Consider the following 20,694-nt stretch of genomic DNA (forward strand, 5'->3'; position numbering starts at 1 on the left):
TTCTCGAGCCAAAAAAACTGAGAATAAATCACGATGCTTTAAACGAATGTTGAGTCCTTGTGTTTTCAATAGGGGATTTCAAATCCCGATACAGCTTTTTTGACGCAGACATTACGGGGGTACATTGAAAGTTTTACTTTTTTTTTTTCCCAAAAGCAGCAAATTAACATCCAAGAAGCTGCTTGCCAAAACGCAGCCCTCTAAGAAAGAAAACCTCCAGAGTTTTAATAAGCAAGCAAAAGGCGCATGCGTAGAAGAGCCTCCTTCGCCCTCTCCCTCCTCCTGGAGATTCGGGAACGGAAACCTCGCAGTACTTGCCGCGAGATGTTATGTGGACGATGGCGACCGAAAACAAACGGAAGCGCCGAAAGGTGACCATATAGGAGGAGGGAGGGCGGGAAAAAAAAAACCTCTCAGCTTCTTGCCTCGCTCAGGAGGCCTGCTTGGCGATGGCGGCGGCGGCGGCAGCAGCGACGACACCCCCCGCGCACTGGAGCCGCTTCGAGCAGGAGCAAGACGTGACGTTGCGGGAGCTGATCCGGAGGGTAACCGGCCTGAGCGGGCAAAGCAAGGAAGAGGCGGCCCACTTCCAGGCGGCGCTGAACTTCTCCTGGTCCAACTTCAGGTCCGTTACCTGGGGGGCGTGGCGTGGCTCGTGCCCAGAGCGGCGGCGGGTGGGGGGGGGCAGTAGGGAGACGGGAGAGGCGCTTTTACCTGTTACCGGTTAGAAGTCTCCGCCTTGGCCTCCATTGGGCACCTATGTGGGTTAAGGAAGGGGGTGGGGGGTGGAAGAGAGCCCCATCCTGGCCAGTGACCGCAGTAGAGGAATGGGTTGATGGGTGGGATCCAGGCTTAGTCACGCTTCAGAGAAGGCCCACTGGTTTCATTGGGTTTACCGCCCCCCAAGTCTGGCTAAGACTGGATCCAGCCCCGAGTTGTTTAGTACATTTGTAGCCAACCTTCGTAATACCTTCCAACATATCTCCGATGAAAATAGGGATGTCCTATTCCATAATAATAATAATAATACTATTCTATGACATCCTTTGACTTTTTAAAATGTGGCTCTTTTTTGGAGAGGGGTGTTATTGGGGGTTGTTTTTATTTTGATTATACTGTATATATAGATATATAGTGGTTTTATATTTCTATTTTGTTCTGTAAACCGCCCTGAGACCTCCAGGTATAGGAGGGTGTATAAATTCATTCATTCAATCAATCCATCAGTCCATCCATCCATCAGGGTACAGGGCAGTATATAAATTCATTCATTCATTCAATAATAAATAAATAAAATAAAATAATAAACTTTTATTATTTACCCCACCCAACTGACTAGGTTTCCCCAGCCACGCTGGGCAACTTGCAACATATATAAAAACATAATAAAACATGAAATGTTAAAAAAAAAATCCCTAAACAGGTCTGCCCTCGAGTGTCTTCTAAAGGTTGTATAGTGACTTATCTACTTGGCTCACGTAACTCCGTGCCCTCCATTTCTTTAATGAAAATAGGGACGTCCTAAGGAAAAGCGGAACCTTTGTGGATCAAATCAGAAACTGGGATGGCTTCTGTAAATCCAGGACTGTGCCTGGAAAATAGGGGCACTTGGAGGGTCCGGTGTTATATGGTCTCGGTAGCCACTTCCAGTCACCAGTCTAGCTGCTGCCTTCTGGATTAGTTGTAGTTTCCAGGTCACCTTCAAAGGTAGCCCCACGTAGAGCGCATTGCAGTAGTCCAAGGCGGGAGATAACTAGAGCATGCACCACAATACTGAGACAATACTGAGCTAAATAGACCAATGTTCTAACTACTTAACGCAGCTTCCTATGCTGCTGTATAAGTGCATATAGAATTTTTACTTTTCTTCTAGAAGTGGAATGTAGCTTAGTAGTAGAACATCTGATTTTTATGCACAAGATCCTAGTTGCAACCCCTGGCAACTCTAGTTAAGAATGGGAATGTCCCTTTCTGAAACCTAGGGGAGTTGCTTCTGGTCATTGTAGACAATACTGACTTGGATATGCGGGGGTCTGACTTTGTATAAGGCAGCTTCCTGCACTCTTAGAATTCAACTCCTGTTAACTGCAGCCACCATGGTCAATGGTTAGGAATAGTGGCATTTCACTTCCAATTCATGCTTGAGAGATAGAAAAAATTCAGGCTGTGAATGCCATAGCTTCTGTAGCCAAAACTCCACCACTCACTTACAAGAGAGGGGTATCAAAAGGCACAAGGTTTGCAGACATAAAAAAATCATTAGAAATTAAACACTAAGGGGGAACCCAAAAAATTAATCTATTGAGGACTGGTTATGATCACTGGTCGTGGAATGCTAACTGACAGGGGTGGGGAGAAAGGAAAAATCTGGGTGGAATGAGCAGCAGAATGGAGTATCCTAGAAAAGGGGCTGGCTAGCTGGCTGGAATAGTCAACAGGAGTCCTCCACACTGCAACATTTTGTTGCAAGTCTTACTTGCATATTCTACAGCAAAACTTTTGAAAAATTAAACTATGTGGTGCAATAGATATTTTATTATTTTTCTTTAGGTTTCATCAATTTCTTGATGTCAGCCAGCACAAAGTGGACAAAATAATAGAGGGGTAAGGCATTTCTATTTTTATGACATTGGATTAGTTGTTTTCTGTTGACAGATTTACTTATAAGCACTGAACTTTTTGATACAGGATTTATGAAAAGCTGATAGTTCATTCAGACCTTGTTAAAGCTGCAAGCTGGAAGAGTTTAACAGAAGAGTTTCTGAATTCTCCGCTTCCAACCACTGAAGGAACAAAGGTATGCAGTTTAGAAAACAGATTTCAGTTGTATTCTTTCTTTCTAAATAAGGAACATACCATGGAGAATAAGTAGTCTTTATTTACAGAGTTCTTATAGTTCTAATTTCCTGTTCTAACTTAACTGTATTAACTGCTTCATAATAGATACCCTAGCTTTTATATATATAATTTACTTATTAATTTATCAACACAGCAAACATTTTGTTCTTAGCAGCATTTTAAATATCTGTACTAAGAACTTGAATTGTTCAAACAGTTGGAGGTTTACCATGAAGGCAGTAAATTCCAGTTTTAGTAATGTTTCTCTGACCAATTTGTGCAGATTAAAAGCTATTATTATGAAATACGGACTTCAGCTAATTGAAATGCACTGTTATGTAGCCTAGTGTCTTGTTTTTCATGTGATTCTGCATCGTGATCCTTTTACTGCTGTATTGAGATGTGTGATAAACTGAAGCTTTTATTTTGCATTTCTAAATATATCGTTGTACTAGAAGTCCAGTCTATTCATTTCCATAACTATTGACAAATACATTTCCTCCACTGAATTATTTGTTTGTCTTCCGTTTAAGACAGATGCCCATTATGCCATACTCTCTCTTCTGTTGTGCTTGTCTGATTCTCCTTCCAACACCAGTTATGCAGAAAAACCAAGAGAGAAAGAAGTGGGTAGGTTTTAATATATTACACGTAATTCAGGAACCAAATGGGAAAACTGGATGTTTCATCCCTTTTGAAACCTTTATACAGTGGTGCCTCGCAAGACGAAATTAATCCGTTCCGCGAGTGTCTTCGTCTAGCGGTTTTTTCGTCTTGCGAAGCAACCCGATTAGCGGTTTAGCGGCTATTAAAGGCTTAGCGGCTTAGCTGCTAAAAGGCTATTAGGGGCTTAGCGGCTTAGAAAAAAGGGGGGGAAGCGAAAAAAAATCTCAAGACTCGCAAGACATTTTCGTCTTGCGAAGCAAGCCCATAGGGAAATTCGTCCTGCGAAGCAACTCAAAAACGGAAAACCCTTTCGTCTAGCGGGTTTTCCGTCTTGCGAGGCATTCGTCTTGCGGGGCACCACTGTATAACATGATTGTTAATCTCATACAATTCCTTTTTATTTGTGAGTTATTAGTATTAGATTGTCCATGTATATTGAAATATAATAATGTATAATAAATAATGTATACTATTATTTAGCATTTCCATATCTCTCTGCACTGTAGTAGTTCAGACTACTTACATAGTTGTCATATTCTTGGAAGAAATGGGATTATTTATTTATTTGATTTCTTACCTGTCTGCCATTCTAAGAGGTCACTTGAGCCTTCAGTGACAATGTTGGATCCAGGAATATCCCAAAACTACAGACCTGCTTTTTTTTTAATCTAGAAAAAGAAGAATTTGATTGGAGGAAATACTTGATGGAAGGTGAAGAATTTGACTATGGTCCTGATTTAGAAACACCAGTAAGTAATACATAGAACTGCATTATAAAGTCACAGGATACATTGGAAAACTGGGGAACTATTTCTGCAGACCATAGTCTTCTGTAAATCTATCTGCTTTTTTAAATTTTTATTATGACTTACTAAATTTCTTGATGGCCCTTCACCTGAGGATCACAGTGTGTTTTATAATATAAAAATACATAGTAACAAACAAAAACAACTCCTCCCCCCCTTAAAAAGACCATGGATTGTTTAATTAGCCAAAGGTCTGGGAGAAGAGGAATGTTTTTGCTTGGCACCTAAAGTACACAACGAATGTGCCAGTCGAGCCTCTCTGGGGAGAGCATTCCATTATTATGCTCCGCTCATAAGCTTTTCTGTGGCATTTGTCAGGCCAGTGTTGGAAGAAGAGTGCCAAGCTAGATAGATTTCTTAATCTAAATTAATGAGGCAGGGATTATGCTTTTAGGGTGTTTGGTGATGGAACTTGTGAAGAAAGGCATTGTTAATAGGTTGAAGGGGGATCTGATTTAGCTGTTAAGACATACGGTAATACAACAAAATGTTCATTTTATTTTGTAAAAATGCATTGTAAGGTTCCCACCTGTCTTGAATTAAAATACACTTTGTATGCTTATGTTTTACAGGAGTGGTCTGACGTAAGTGATGATGATGAAGATACTGAACCACTGAGTAGAGAAGACTCTGGCATTCAGGTGGACAGGACACCCCAAGAAGATCAGGATCAAAACAAGAAGTCATCACATGTCACATGGAAAGGTTTGTTCTTCAAGACTTGCTTCATTTGGCTAGAGTTTTTGCCTTTTGTGAAGCATATTGCTGTCATGTGCCTAATTGCTTTGAACTTTATGAAAGTTTGTATAGTTAGTATTGAAACTTGAGCTGGCAAGTCTCAATACTCCACAAAGCAGGAAAACTAGAGTTTGTGTTTTGGCAACAAACCATGATGTTTGGTGCCTCTCTTTGGTTGAACTCCATAGTAGGAGGGGCCCTCAGTTGCGCTATGGCCAAATTCCCTTTTGAGAGAGTTGCTAGGCACCAAGGCACTATGAGGTTGGGTCCAGCCTGCCACTGGACACTTCCCCCTCTAATATGCTCTTACCGCTACATGCTGGTATTTTATTTTCAGGCAGTTTCATAGTAGGAGAGTTGTTAGGCTCTTGCTCGGTATAGAAGAGATGCCGTTTTTGAGTCCAGCTTCCTGGTCAACCAATAATCTTAGTGACCATGGGTCTAAATTTTTTTCCTGCTTCTGGAAACATCTGTTTCTGGTTTGTGAATTTTCAAATTGATACCTATTTCAGTTTGCCTTATTGCTCCTGAGATTTAGGATACTGTAAACTTACCGGAGATGAAACCCTGTTAAACTCAGTGGGGCATTATTCCCCATAGACATGTTAGGATTGCTCTTGTTATTTACATTATAAAGTTTTCTCTTCTATGTAAATGGAAACTGGAGTGAAATATCTTGTATTCAGGTGAACCTGATGCACGTACCTGGCTAGAGCAACATGTAGTTGCTCAATACTGGACTGGCAGAGGAGTTCGTTTTCCCCATAGTTTGCATTTTCATTCCAATTTAGCGGCTGTATGGTAAGTAGTTAATTTTGTGTTGGGAGGATATAATTGATGATCAGCAGACTACTACATTACAATAATTTCTAAAAACCCTGTTGCAGATGCCATTGCATGCTATGAAATGCTATATTGGGTTGATTCCTGCCCTACACTCCCCTCTCTGGTTATTTTGTATATATGTGTACTATTGATAAAACTGAATTTAATATGCATGAAGAAATGCTTAGATTCCTGAAACTGTCATGAATATCTCTGATGGATTACAAAACATCTTGGGCCTGTGTTATTCTTATGTCATAATGGTGTCAGAAATGATGTATGCAGTTTGCAATTTAAGCATAGCATGCAACTCTTGACAGGAAGTGATGCATTTAAAATATTCAAAGAGCTTTTCAAGCTAGAAACAGAGTAGTTCATATGCATTAAAAATAGAAATAACGCAGAAATTATTCATTTGATTCCCTAAGTACATTGGATCTGCAGGAGAGGAGCAAATATAAGGAATAATATTTGATACTGGTTACCAGCAATTTTGGTTGTAAAAAATAATGATGATTTTTCCTTCTAGGGAGCAGCACTTATATACTAGTGATCCCTTGTACATGCCGGAAGAAAAAATCATTGTTACTGAAACACAAGTCATTCGTGAAACAATTTGGTAAGTAGCAGGACTAAAGAAATTACCACTTGAAATCTGTTTAATGTTCTTTCATGGAATACTCTCAACATTCAGACTCATGTGGTTATGCTATTCCTTTACTTCAATGCCATCACTCATAATGACAATTCTGGTATTGCAATAGCTTTAGAAGGAGCAGCTTTAGAAGGAATTTAATGCTTTGCATTGCTCTTGAAATACAGTAATTCTAAATGTTATCTTAAAAGACCTTGCTACCTTTCTTGTGTAAATTTAATTCATTTTAGCATGCCTCTTGTCAGTGAGAGATACAATGAAAATTGTGTTACTCAAAATCAAGCTGTTTCCCCCTCAAGCATTAACAATATGAATAACACAACTTTGAAAAATAAGCACCTTCTTAATGCAGTCTGCAAATCATTTTCTTGTGATGTACTCTGTAAAGTTGAGCCCGCTTCATGAAAAGTTGATGGAGAAAATTACCACAATTTCCCCAAACTATTACAAAACTACTTATCCATGCCACCATTTCACCAACACATAGATCTAATCCAAAGGTATGTCCAAATCAGTCAAACTTGTAAGCCTTAATATTTGTCTGGGGTCCTTTTGAATATATCCTATATTTTGTATATATAATGATATTTCTGCAGTCTTAAAAAATTGTACTGTGTGTTGTACTATGTTTTGTACATGCTAAGTCAGTTCTTATTTTTACAGGCTGCTTTCAGGCGTAAAAAATCTGTTTATATTTCAACTGAATGATGGAAAGATTACTGTGAGAAATGACATCATGGTGACTCATTTGACCCACGTAAGTTCACTGATCAATCTAGATCAGTAATCAAGGTGCAAAGAAAGCCTTATATTGGCACATGGAAGAAGGATTGCTTGCAAAAGATGATATCTTACCCTCTGAGTTTTCTATATTGGAGTGTTAATACTAAAGACGAAACGAAACCACATTTGTTTTGCAGAACTCGTTAAGATCAATGTTGGAGCGGATAGCAGCATATGGGCAAGTTGTATTTAGGCTGCAGAAATTTATTGATGAAATAATGGGTCACAGCTCAGAAAGTGGAATACATGGAATCATTTCTACTCCCAAGAAATCGGCAGAAGCCCCATTTAGAACCTATCAAGCTTTCATGAGAGCCCTCTATAAATATTTCATAAGTTTCAAAGAGGAACTTACCGAAATTGAGAGGAGCATAATCAACAAAGGTAGTATACTTTGGATTATAGTAGAAGAGTTTCTATAAGTCTTAATCTGTTGTGAAAGTATAAGATGTGAACTAATAACCACGCATTATGAAACATGACTGTATTTCTGTTCTACAGATGCAACAATCACTCTTTCCATAGTCATGGATAAGTTATCACATCGATTAGCTCAGCTCAATATACTTCATAAGGTTTTTAGCACTGGAGTAGCAGAAGTACCTCCTGACACTCGCAATGTTGTAAGAGCATCTCATTTGCTCAATACCCTGTACAAAGCGATTCTTGACTACGATAACGTTGGGGAAGCCTCTGAACAAACGGTATGTAGAAGGTGTTCATCATGATTTGTGTAGGAGAAAAATAAGTTATTACTTCAGTCAACTGATGACTAGACATAAATTATAAATACTTTAATATACAAGTGGCAGTTGTAGTGTCTTCCTATGCTCAAACAATATGTTCTGCAAAACTATAAATGTTTGTACAGCTGATTGTGATAGTTAGGATTCGAAATTCATTGTATGCCGTTTACAAAAAAGATAAAGTGCTTCCTATGTGTGCATATCGTTTTCCTTGACTGTATACTGTAAACACATTGGAGAGGCTATATATGCTTTACTAGTGAATTCATGAAATATTTATAAATCACCCAATAATCCTCTTTAAAATTTCATTGCAGGTATCCCTCTTGTTTTCTCTCTGGGTTGAAACAGTGAGGCCATATTTACAGACAGTGGACGAGTGGATTGTCCACGGTAACTTATTTGATCCTGCAAAAGAATTTATTATTCAGAGGTAGGGATAATGAACTTGTCTTTTGGATATACTGGTGTTTCTTAGGGCAGAGAACACTTCCTATATGGCAGTATCTGAACCCAAAAGCAGTACTGCACATGTAAGAGACTTTTCCCCCTTGCTAACTACCAGCTTCCTGTGCAGTCATAGGGTTTCGTCTCCCTTGACCATAAGAGACTCCATGTATAAATGCAGCTGACTTGTAATCTTCATCTTCTGCAAGGCTGAGAAAGACCAGGACAATTGAGTTAACGTGGGTGATTGTAATTAATAAAATGACAAGCAAGCTATATCTAGGATAAATGTTTTAATGAAAAATATTATAGCAGTGCAGCTGGGCTGTGATATGCACCTTGTATTGGAACTTAGTTTAATTTTGTGAGAATATTATTCACTGAATGTTAATTGTAGAAAGTGAGCTTGGGATTTTTAAATCATGAATATGTGGGTTGAAGGAAACTCAAAGGCATGTTTGCTACAAGTGCTTATGCTTGCAGTTCCTTTTGTTCAGTGTTCCTGCTTAAGACATTTGTAATGCCATGGCTAGTTTGTGCTTTATAACATCATTTAACTACTGTTACGTGTTCGGTAAAGCCTTGGCACAGATATGTGTTGCAATATATCAGAGCCTTATCCTGTTGATCTGTAAATCCTAGTTCTAAAAACTTAGTATTTTCTCAATCAGAATGTTTGTATTACCGTTCTGAGAGTTCAAAGCTGTTTCTGTGGATTCTGAACCTTAACAAGACCCCCAAAATATTTAATCTTGTGGTTGAATGTTTATCTTCAACGTGATCACCTGCTTCAGGCTATTTTCAATCATTGTCATGATATAAAGAATTAGGAAGTGTTATAGTTTCCTATGGAAGAACTAATGATCGCATGTCTGTCTTTGCAGAAACAAAAACGTTCCAGTTAACCATAGGGATTTCTGGTATGCTACCTACACTTTGTATAGTGTGTCGGAAAAGACAGAGAATGAAGAAAAAATGAGTGATAATGCTAGTGCCAGTTCTGGCAGTGATCAGGCACCCTCAAGTAGACAGCATACCATGGTCTCTTTTCTGAAACCTGTACTAAAACAGATCATTATGGCTGGAAAGTCCATGCAGTTGTTGAAGAACTTGCAGTGCACAGATGGTTCTCCACAGCAGGCTGCATCAAGAGGTGATAAAATCCTATTTTACTGTGTAAATGTTATTATTATTCCTGGTTTTAGTGGCATGCAGCACTTCATATTTCATGTGAAAATGCAGCCCACATAGTAATGAAATAGCAAAGAAAAAATAGTTTTGGCATATTGGTAGGTATTTAGCATTTCAGATATAGGTCCCTCTATTTCCCACTGAATTTTACTCCTTTAATTGTTAAAAATCTTAAAAATCAATTATTAGACTACTGATAGATTATATTAGAATTTAAATGATTTTTCATTATTGTTAATTTTTAGCCAGCCCAGAAAATATTATCTCAACAGTGTAAAATACCAAGATAAATGCTATTTTCTGGTATCCATTTTCTTTTTTCCTTAAAGGATGTTTTATAAACCTAACTTTTCCATTTTGTGGAGGCAAGTGTTTGTTTAAATTGCCATCACCACCTGATTGTTTTCATGTGAAACTTTTATCTTGTGAAAATATCCCAGTATGCATTGCGCAGTCAAACTTCTGTGGTTTTAATCATAAGACTCAAGTGCGCTATCAAACATGCACCAACGGGTCTACTCTGACAGATGGACTATTGTTTCTTTATTGAACATTACTGGAGCATTAGAAGCAATAAGGAGTGCAAGTGTTATGTGTTAAATAGGCTTACAGTGTTTGAGAATCCTACCTTAAAGCACCTCCCAATTTTTTTTTCTGAACTCAGTTGAGAGATAAAAATAGTTCATTTTTTCTTTTTCTTTCTTTTTTATTGTGGCTTACAACAAACAGCTATTTCTGAGAAGTAAGTAATAACCTACCATACACATCTCTGTCCTATTCAGATGCAGAGAGGAAGAGCTTGTACACATTATTTCTGGAGTCTGTGCAGTCACGCCTACGGCACGGGGAGGAACCTGTTCAAGATATCATTACAGAACAGCAGGCCACCAAGCAAAGTCTAATAAAGATGCAGTCTATTGCAGCAAGACACTTAGAGCTGGATGATGTTCACGATCCCTTGCTGGCTATTAATTTTGCAAGGTAACAGAAGAGATTCAAAATAATTGATTCTCCCTACTGTGTCACTGTCCAAAGTCAGATTCTACCAAGCACATATTGGGGAATTCCTTCTGTTCAGGCAGCTGGTGTGTGACTTGGAATCCAAGTTGCTGAGAGGCGGCTTGTCACACTACAGTATAGCCTTCAGAAGCCATACATCATTACTCTTTATTGCCTTAGGCACTGGCCACAGCAGTTGTCAGGATCTATAGTGTAAAAACACAGCAGCAAAACCTGTTGCTGATTTTAGGTAGGTATGTTCCCTCTTAGAGATACGCTGTGTCTGAGGAAGTACAGGACGAGTTGGTTAGATTGTGTGTCTGTTTTCCGGTTTGTGAGAGAATCATGAGAGTCTGGGGGTGAGGAAGAGGGGAAATAGTCACAAATTCCTGAAAAATATGAATCTGTCAAAGCCCAGTTATAATGTTGCGCCTTGTAGCTTGTTTTTAATGATATGTTTTGCTTATCATGAACCCAAAGATTACTGTTCATAGAAATAAACTACTGTGGTACCTTGGTTCTTGAACAGCTTGGCTCCTGAACAAATCGGATCCTGAACACCACAAACCCGGAAGTGAGTGTTCCGGTTTGCAAACTTTTTTCAGAAGCCAAACGTCTGATGCGGCTTCTGCGGCTTTCGATTGAGTGCAGAAAGCTCCTGCAGTCAGCCTTGGTTGTCAAACCATTTCAGGAATCAAATGGACTCCTGGAATGGATTAAGTTCGAGAACCAAGGTACCACTGTATTAGAATTGGGCTGTTTTTTTTAACTGGGGGAGGGGAAAATTCTGATAAGTTCCAGAAGGTCATCTAGCACCTACAGATTGTTAAGGTCTATTCCAGAGGGCTGTGAGATTGGTAAGAGGGCCCAATCTGCAAATGCAGGTTTCATCCTACACTGAAATTTTGTACTAGTAGGTGCTGGTGACAGGTTTCTAGATGCCAGCATGTGTTGCTGTAAAAGTTGCAAGGCCCACAGAAGCTAGAAAATATGCCAAATACATTTTGTCTCTCTCCTCCCCACAATTCACAGTATTCCAGACAGAATCCTGCTATAAAGCTAGAAACCCTGTGGCAAACTGTCTCCCAGCTTTGGAGTGGAACTTCATGGGATTTCTACAGCAGATTTTGCTCATCACAAACAGCTCTAGTATTAAAAGAAGATTCTTAAGACATTTCATGTCAAGTATTATTATTATTATTATTATTATTATTATTATTATTATATTTTATTTTGTAGGTTGTATTTGGAACAAGGCAGTTTTCATGAGACGCTTACTGGTGATGATGTTTGCGTGGATAGATCATCCGAATCAGTTACGTGCCAGACATTTGAACTGACATTGAGGTCATGTCTTTATCCTCACATAGACAAACAGTATCTGGAGTGCTGTGGAAACTTAATGCAAACGTTGAAGAAAGATTATAGGTAAGAATTAAAATACTTACGCACTGATGACTTTATTAGTTCTTGTAATATGCTTAAGGCAGTAGTAGAGACCTGGATCGGATTTCCAGTCATTAGTGATTGATACTACTTCACTCACTCAGCTTAGGGACCCAGTCTTTCTTATGGAGGAAGCATCTGGGTCACTCTTGTTGCAAAAGGGGCGACAGCAGAGTGAGGCAAAAGTATCACAGAATTCAACAGTAGAAAGGGTGGGTACATGGTTGACAGAAAAAGTTACCGTAATGCTCTGACAGAAGAATGCTGGCAAGCACAGTGATACAGTGAAAATAGAGTTTAAGGCAAGATGCAGCTTTCTTACTACAGGAGTTGGGTCTTCTGAGCCATGAAGTTTACTAGTATTTGTATATAATAATAAAAAAGTAATTTTTTTTGAGCTCAGTGTCCTTAATAGTTCACATTTGGAAGGTTTCCTAGCATAGCTTAAGTATTAAAAGTATGATGAAGTGAAATTTGAATAAATGTGTGTTTTTGTTTCTTAGGCTGGTAGAGTACTTGCAGGCTATGAGAAACTTTTTCTTGCTTGAGGCTGGTGATACTATGTATGACTTCTATACATCCATTTTTGATAAAATAAGAGAGAAAGACACATGGCAGAGCGAACCATTCCTCAATGTCCAGCTCCAAGAGGCAGTTGGACAGCGTTATCCAGAGGATAGTTTAAGGTAATAAGCATGCAAAATATATGTACAGTATACATTTGGGTGGGAGGGGAGAGCCTGGTATGACTAGGAAAAGATTAAGAAAAAGTGTTTATTTGGCTGTATTTGGAGAGTAAATGATACCTTGTACATCTTGCTAACCATGGCACGTGAAATATAGCCTTTTCCCCCATAATTTGGAAAAGCCAAGGCTGTTTAAAAGACAAACATTTTATTGCTGCATTTGCATTCTACCCAGTTTGAGAGTATTAAGGTTTCTCTGTCTTATTTAGACTGTAGCTATTTCTGTCAGCATAGATATCTAATATCCTTTTACAAAGTTTGCAGCGGAAGTAATTGTAGCTGTGTTGATTTTATCTGATTTTTCATTTGTTTCGTTTGCCTAGTAGTTGCCTAGCTCCCAGAGCAAAACAATGGTAACGAGTATGTGTTTCTGTGTGCAGGTTGTCTATATTGTGTGAAAACATAGATATAACAAAGAAGAAGCTTCCTGTTCATACCTTGGATGGCTTAATATTGAGCTACAAGGTAACACTAGTTTAAATTAAAGAACTGAAATACAATAATGGTTTAATTATAAGGTAATATAGAGATGAGGGGAAAATGAAGTAATGTCTTCAATAATGTTTTTCCTCCTTAGGTCCCCTGGCCCGTGGATATAGTTATAAGTGTGGAGTGTCAAAAAATCTATAACCAAGTGTTTCTTCTATTGTTACAAATAAAGTGGGCCAAATATAGTCTGGATGTATTACGATTTCATGGTAAGGTAATTCATGGACACTTCTTTTATTCTGAAACTATAACACTAATAATTGGTGAACTGTAGTTACACTGCTTCCAGCTTCTGAAAGAGCACAATACTTTCTGGGAAGATAGGGCAAAGGACAAAAAATAATGTAAAAAGTAAAGAGACTCCAGTTGCGAATCACTTTGGGGTTGCGGCGCTCATCTTGCTTTACTCGCCAAGGGAGCTGGCATGCAGCTTCCGGGTCATGTGGCCAGCATGACTAAGCCGCTTCTGGCGAACCAGAGCATGTAAAGGGAAGGAATTATGGAAAAGAAGGTATTGTGGCAAAGTATAAGTAGATAGTGGCTGGTTATCAGAAGGACAAGTGGGACTTGCCACAAGATGTTGCAGTGTACCATGTATCTGTTTAGGATTCTAGTCAGCCATGACCTTTTTGAGAAGACTCCATTTCATTCTCACTCCCCAACGGTCAGTGAGCACTCCATGCCCACTGAACATGCTCACTTCTCATTCGACTTATTGTGGGGAGTAGGTAAGGAAATTGCCACTTTCACGTTTTTCCACTAAAGTTTTTTATACTCCTGTAAAACTTGGTGTACTCTGGAGTTGCTGATATCTCCTTGATCCTCCTTTTACCCTTCTCTTGTGTGTGAATGTTGTCATTTTGGTTACATAAATCATTCTCCAACTGTGAATTCTTCACTGTTTGTTTATAAAAAGAGCAAGTAGATTGCTTTGAACTATATCTGATCTGGAGTAGATGTGGTTAGCTGTTTATCTGCAATACAGAGCTGTGTGTGCTCTGCCAAAAATAGTCTGTACTGAGAAAAACTGAATTTTGTCACTTGACTCGGTACCCAAATTGTTCTTTGTGCAAAAATAATATTGTGGTACTTTTTTACAAAAACGTACCACAAGACCCTTCATTAATTTTACTAATAGACTGTTAGTGTCAGGGCTGGTTCTGTAGGTTATGCAAGTTTGCCTTTTTGTGTACATTCTGTAGTTTATTCTGTATAGTCATAGGAAGTAGGAGGCAGGGCACTAAAGTTCTTCAGTTTTTTTCAACTCAAACAAAAATTCAAGCCATAAGAGCTGGAAACTCCCTACTTCTTTTCTTCCTGAAATCCTGTAAGGAGCTTAATGCTATGATGTGGTGGTTCTAAAAATATTTTTGCATTTCTTGATTTTATATAGTGTTGTATAGCTTACTTAGAATAAAAATGTATCTTAATACTTGGTTTTAACTCTTCCCTGTTTATAGTGATTTTACTAAAATGTGGATCCTGTGCATTTGATTGATGTCCTGATTGATGTTTGTTGTCTTTACATCAAAGAAACCCTGCCCTCTGCTGTTTGAACAGTTTATTGTCATCAGTAGATTTTTTTTTCTACTGAAGAATTTAAGGGCACCTGAACTGTTCAGATGCTGATGATGGCAGAATTGTAGTTGCGGTCTTGCCATTTCCTGTAATATTCTGTTGTCTTTAACTCTTTTAAGAACTAGTCAGGGCTGCAGAAAAGCCCCAGAACAAAGGAGGAGCTGTACTTGAGCAAGAGACATTTCTTCACTTTGGATCACAATTGGAGCCCATTAAGCAACAAACTCATCGAATGTTCCTTTTGAGGATGAAACTAATGCATTTTGTTAACAGCCTGCATAACTACATCATGACTAGAGTATGTGATGCATTATAATTTCATTATTAATGTGCTACTTTCCCTAACAGTCCAGAATGACTTCTGACATAGGTGCAGGTAGTTTGACCTTCATTTTGTATGGCAGAAGTACATCTCGTTCATTTAGGTTTTAGCTAATATCCGGAATATGTTTAAAATAGCAGTGGCTGTTCAGATGCTGAATAACCCAATTCTACTAAGTCACAATGCTTTTGGAACACGTGATAGATCCTTCCGTATTACTGTATTCTTGCCAGAACTCTTAATTCCGTGTACTGCAAACAGAAGCCCTTTGTAGAACATAAAATGTTTAATAGCCAGCTCAGCTTGTGATCTTGGAGAAAAATTAGAGGTGTAAAACATTTTTCATAGAAGTGTGCTAAAGACAAGATTTAAGCATAAAGTTTAATCACTCTGTTTTTCTAAAGATTCTTCATAGTACAGGTTTAGAATTTCAACATCAAGTAGAAGAAGCCAAAGATTTAGACCAGCTGATTAAAATTCATTACAGATACCTTTCTACAATCCATGATCGCTGCCTGCTGAGAGAAAAGGTACATCAAGTTAGACTACTATGGTGTATTTAGTTTACACAGCAAATACCTATAACACTTGCACTCTATTCAGGGGTTTTATATCATATATAACTGCTATAGAAAAAAATTATCTGTTGGGTCATTGTGAGGGTGAGCAGAGCTCCTTAAAAAGGTAAAGGTAAAGGGACCCCTGACCATTAGGTCCAGTCGTGACCGACTCTAGGGTTGCGGCGCTCATCTCTCTCTATGGGCCAAGGGAGCCGGCGTTTGTCCGCAGACAGCTTCCGGGTCATGTGGCCAGCATGACTAAGCCGCTTCTGGCGAACCAGAGCAGCGCACGGAAACGCCGTTTACCTTCCCGCCGGAGCAGTTCCTATTTATCTACTTGCACTTTGACGTGCTTTCTAACTGCTAGGTTGGCAGGAGCTGGGACTGAGCAACGGGAGCTCACCCTGTCGCGGGGATTCGAACCGCCGACCTTCTGATCAGCAAGTCCAAGGCTCTGTGGTTTAACCCACAGTGCCACCCGCGTCCGCGTTCTATAACTGCTATAGAAAAAAATTATCTGTTGGGTCATTGTGAGGGTGAGCAGAGCTCCTTAACCTTCTTAAAATAGCATTTTCATTGTTTGTCCAGGAGACTTAGAATATTTTATTTGCCCAATATTTTGATTTAATTGTTTGCATAAATTGTTTAAACACTTATCTGAATGAGCCTTTATTATATTTACAAAAGCTCTTGAAACAACTGTTTCAAAACATTGAGAAGGCTTCGTTCATTCACAATTGATAGAGGGTGTATGTTCTCTATCAGTAGGTAGAAGAGGAAGGACTATAATGATTCTGCAGTGCAATACTGCTGTGGATGTCAAGATCAAAGCCTGGGGGTAGGGCTTAAACCTGTGGAGGTGTGTGCTAAGCTTAATGGAAGCAGTTCCTCCTTCTCAACCACTGAAACTCCTAGCCTTGCCTGACTAGGAGTTAGCACTTACATCCTGCTATTTTGCTGTCAGAGAGCCATGGGGACAGGACACATGCACAACCCTCAGCCCACACTAGTTTTGGGTGGATAGCTTTTACATTGGGTAGAGCATTGGAACCACTTGGGAGAGCTGGAAAAAATGGAAAATGCACTAGGGAAGTGGAATTGCCTTGAACTTCAGTATGGAACTATGATCACAGCTGCTACTTTTAAAATGTCATTTACAGGTTAGTTTTGTGAAAGAAGCTATAATGAAAGTGCTGAACCTAGTACTGATGTTTGCAGACCGTTGGCAAGCTGGTTTGGGAGCTTGGAAGTAAGCACACACAAAATAATTTGGATTGTAATAATTTCACTGCATTAGGCTTTTAAATGGCATTAATCCCTTACATGAAATATTGGCTAGGATGCAGTGGAACAAGCAAGAGACTAATCACGTGGCCAAGAATGAAATGGATTTAAGATAGATCTCATCAGCTCTGGGCACATGTTGCCTTGAAATCAGCATGCTTTTTAAAGATAAGGTTGTAAATCATACATTCATAAAATAAATTATAACTTTTAGATGCTTAACAGTAGAAAGTATTAAGTTAATGTAGCCTTAACTTGGTGTAAGTACCAAACAGGATCAGTATGGTCTGAATAATTTTTCTTTGATTGGTGCTACTGGGAAATATTGAATGCATTGAAGTTTTGTTTGAAGTGCTTTTATGGTGTGAGAATCATGAGTTTCTCAGCCAGTGACTTAATTTGATCTTTTGAAGATGCAAAGCTATTTTTAAAAGGGGTTACAACAGTTGTGTTGTGTAGACCCCTATATCTTTTTTTTTATTTCAAACAGCTTGATATCTGGATATATTTTCTGCATATTCATGCATCTCCTTTAGAGTAAAGAACAGTAATGAGGAAAAACTAGTCATAGAGGCCACATCCAAGAACAAACCCTTCCATTTGCTAGGTACCTGTGCATTTACAATAAAAATTTTGGCTAAGACATTCTAATGTCAAAATGATTTGGGTTTAATCCAGTTCAATTTTTGCTGATTTCCACTAAAAGCCCCTGAAAATAGGTGGGGACCCCCCAGAATAGTATGGAAAGGTGCAGGTAGAAGTGAAAATAGCCTACTGAAAAGAGGAACCCTTTTTGTTCTCAAAACGAATTTTATTATATTTTTTACTACCACTTTATTTTTGTCTACTTAAAATATTCTGCCCTGTTGTCAGGATGGAATCAATAACGAAGATGGAATCTGACTTTAAAAACTGCCACATGTTTCTTGTGACAGTACTGAACAAAGCAGTCTGCAGAGGTTCCTTCCCACATTGTAAGTATTTAGAAAATAAAGGTAACATTTGATTTTTCATACCGTTAGGCATTTACTGCAAAGTGCATTGTGCTGCTTTCTTAGCGCTTTCAGTCTCTAAATAATTTTAAAGCATAGTTATCTGCTGATAATTATAGGGGGAGATTTTTGTGTGTATTAACAAGGATTCTTTAGAAATCTATGTAATTCATAACCAGTTTGTTCAACATGCTATTTTTCTTCTCTTTTGAGACTATGCAAAATACAAATGCCAGACATTAAAATATTTCACTTTGTGTTTTGGTTCACAGTGGAGTCTTTAGCCTTGTCACTCATGGCTGGAATGGAACAAAGTTAGTAAAATGCAGATGTGATAAAACTACTCAAACGCCTGCAACATCTTCTGTGTAATATTGTAATCGTCCAATGCTGATTGCTTGCATGAAGTATATTTTGAACTGTGTGGCAGGGTTTTCATTTTGAGCGATCCCAGGATTGCAGTATTATTTTTAGGATGTACATATTTGTGCTTGAAACTGTAAAAAACAACAACACATTCATCTGTAAATAAAACACTGAATGCAATTAATTATACAGTATACCATTTATTTTATATATTAGGAAATATTTAATCAGATCAGGTCATTCTTTTGTTTTCCTCTGTGAGGAACAGTTACTAAAATGCATACTGTATAGCAAAAATTTTAAAAGAATTTCTGTGAACTTTGCTCCTGTGCATAGCTTGCAGGCTGTCCCTGAATGCAGTGGCAGAAATGTTTTATTCAGAAACATTTATTTATTTAATAAGCATACCACCCTTCATCTGAAGATCACAGAGTGGTTCACAACATAACAATGCAAAATGAGAACGCAAAATACATAATAAAACAAAAGCAAACCAATAACCCCCTCCCACAAACACATAAAGGGCCATAGAATGTTTCATCAACCAAAGGCCTGGTTATAGAGAAACTTTTTCACCTGGTGCCTAAAGATATGTAATGAGGGCATGAGGCGAGCTTTCCTGGGGAGAGCATTCCACAAGCGGAGCCATTGGATGCCTTCCTTTTTCCTTTTCCCAAGATAAATTGTCACATGCTCTCAAAATATAAAATGTCACCTGCAACTGAAATCCCAGCAGCTGTAGTGCTATGGCAAATGATACTATTTTGTTGAATTGTGTTTTTTTGTGTGTGTGTGTGTGTGTGTTTTTTGTGTGGAAATGAATAGCACAGGTAAGGCACTTTATGCCACCATTAACTTACTGCACATCACAACATTCTAACATTTGTTTTGGCATTCCTAGCAGCTTCAAAATGTTCATTTTTAAGCTTTGTAATCTTAACTGCTAGCAACATTACTGGTGCATTAGGATGGACTATGTTTGCATTATCTGCTTACATAATGTGTAAGGATAATACTTCCTTCTCTATACTGCTAATGCATTTCTAGGGTAACTGCCTTTTATGAAACCTGATAGCAAGTGATTTGATTCTGGAAGGAATTTCATGGGAAATATATCATGAAGATTGTAGACGATTGTGTAACTCAACCTTCACATGACCATAAATATATTACTGTCTGAAAACTGGCTGTTGTAACTTGCTGCTTTTATAAGGTACCAGTAGTTTCCCTTTTATATTGTTGGGTGTGTGTGTGAAGCTTTTGGTTAATTCTTTATTAAGGCAATACCAAGCTTGCTATATAAAAAAAAATGACAATGTGCCTCTTACTGTAGTTGAGAACACAACTCTTTACCAACTTTAGTAAGTACTATTTATTTTATTTATATATATGCTACAGGGATTGCCCGCAGTGGCTCATACAAGCCAGAAATTTTTTTAAAGTTTTTTTTAATGGCAGCCATGCCCTTGACCTGTGGAAAGGCTTTTTTAAAGAAACTTTGAGGAGGGGGATGCTCAAGTATTTGTGAGTGTGTGTGTGAGAGAGAGAGAGAGAGAGAGAGAGAGTGTGCGCACGAGAGAGGGAGAGATGCATGTTGAAACGCACAAACACAGAGAGAAAGAATTCTGGTCTGTTTGTGTTTATGGTCTGTGACCTGGACAGAGAGAGTGAAATATGTATGTGTGGCTTGAATGTGAGAAGTGCATGAGTGTGTGTGAGAGAGAGGTGTGGTTTGATCCACTTGAATATTTTTTGTGGTACTGGGGATTTCTCTCTGTTACTATTATCTGGGTAGGAATTAATATTATGTGATCTGCATAATTAGGAGCAGCAAGGCATAGGTGATTCCCATGACAAGCATGAGGTTGTCTGGATGTGGGAAGAGTACTGTACTATTACTAATTTTGTGTGAAGCCATCCCCACGGAGTCATGTTGTGTTATGCCATTTCCTTCTTTCTCACAACAACCGTTTTGTATTATGTTATACCTTCATACCAACTACTTTGTGAGTGGCATCCACAGCACTTTCTCAAAATGTGCCCACTGGCCCAGTAAGATTGACAGTTTGTAAAGCAAAATATTTAACCTGGTTTTTAATAAGATTTCAAAATAATGAAAGCATCTAATAATCCCAGTAAACAACCAAATCAGTATAATGAACAAAGCAAGAATGGACAACATGAAAACAGGTGTTATCTTGAAGAAAACAGTCTTCA

General features: G+C 38.5%; 1 protein-coding gene across 2 annotated transcripts; it reads left to right on the top strand.

Moving 5' to 3' along the window:
* The first annotated feature begins 311 nt into the window (after positions 1-311).
* On the top strand, positions 312-19,663 carry TUBGCP5 (tubulin gamma complex component 5). Of its 2 annotated transcripts, XM_081001298.1 has the most exons (23): positions 312-625; positions 2,551-2,604; positions 2,689-2,797; positions 3,372-3,468; positions 4,177-4,253; positions 4,883-5,015; positions 5,735-5,849; positions 6,403-6,492; positions 7,192-7,285; positions 7,449-7,695; positions 7,813-8,015; positions 8,375-8,490; positions 9,389-9,657; positions 10,478-10,676; positions 11,934-12,122; positions 12,644-12,826; positions 13,267-13,351; positions 13,464-13,584; positions 15,073-15,251; positions 15,680-15,805; positions 16,996-17,084; positions 17,993-18,093; positions 18,384-19,663. In XM_081001298.1, exons 1-23 carry the CDS (start codon positions 450-452, stop codon positions 18,428-18,430), a joined length of 3,099 nt encoding a protein of 1,032 aa, XP_080857424.1. In that variant the 5' UTR covers positions 312-449; the 3' UTR covers positions 18,431-19,663. The 2 variants fall into 2 exon arrangements, with proteins under 2 accessions (XP_080857424.1, XP_080857425.1); XM_081001299.1 differs by lacking the exon at positions 312-625 and having other exon boundaries at positions 1,103-2,604; positions 3,376-3,468.
* The last annotated feature ends 1,031 nt before the right edge of the window (positions 19,664-20,694 follow it).

This window comes from Podarcis pityusensis, assembly GCF_964106645.2.
Source record: "Podarcis pityusensis genome assembly, chromosome: 4".
In the NCBI taxonomy this organism is placed as follows: Eukaryota; Metazoa; Chordata; class Lepidosauria; order Squamata; family Lacertidae; genus Podarcis; species Podarcis pityusensis.

Excerpts from the sequence above, each read along its gene's own strand:
- TUBGCP5 (XM_081001298.1), top strand. The coding sequence starts at position 450 with ATGGCGGCGGCGGCGGCAGCAGCGACGACACCCCCCGCGCACTGGAGC. Across the intron at positions 6,493-7,191 it reads GTCATTCGTGAAACAATTTG|GCTGCTTTCAGGCGTAAAAA; the intron begins GTAAGTAGCAGG and ends TTATTTTTACAG. Across the intron at positions 9,658-10,477 it reads ACAGCAGGCTGCATCAAGAG|ATGCAGAGAGGAAGAGCTTG; the intron begins GTGATAAAATCC and ends TGTCCTATTCAG.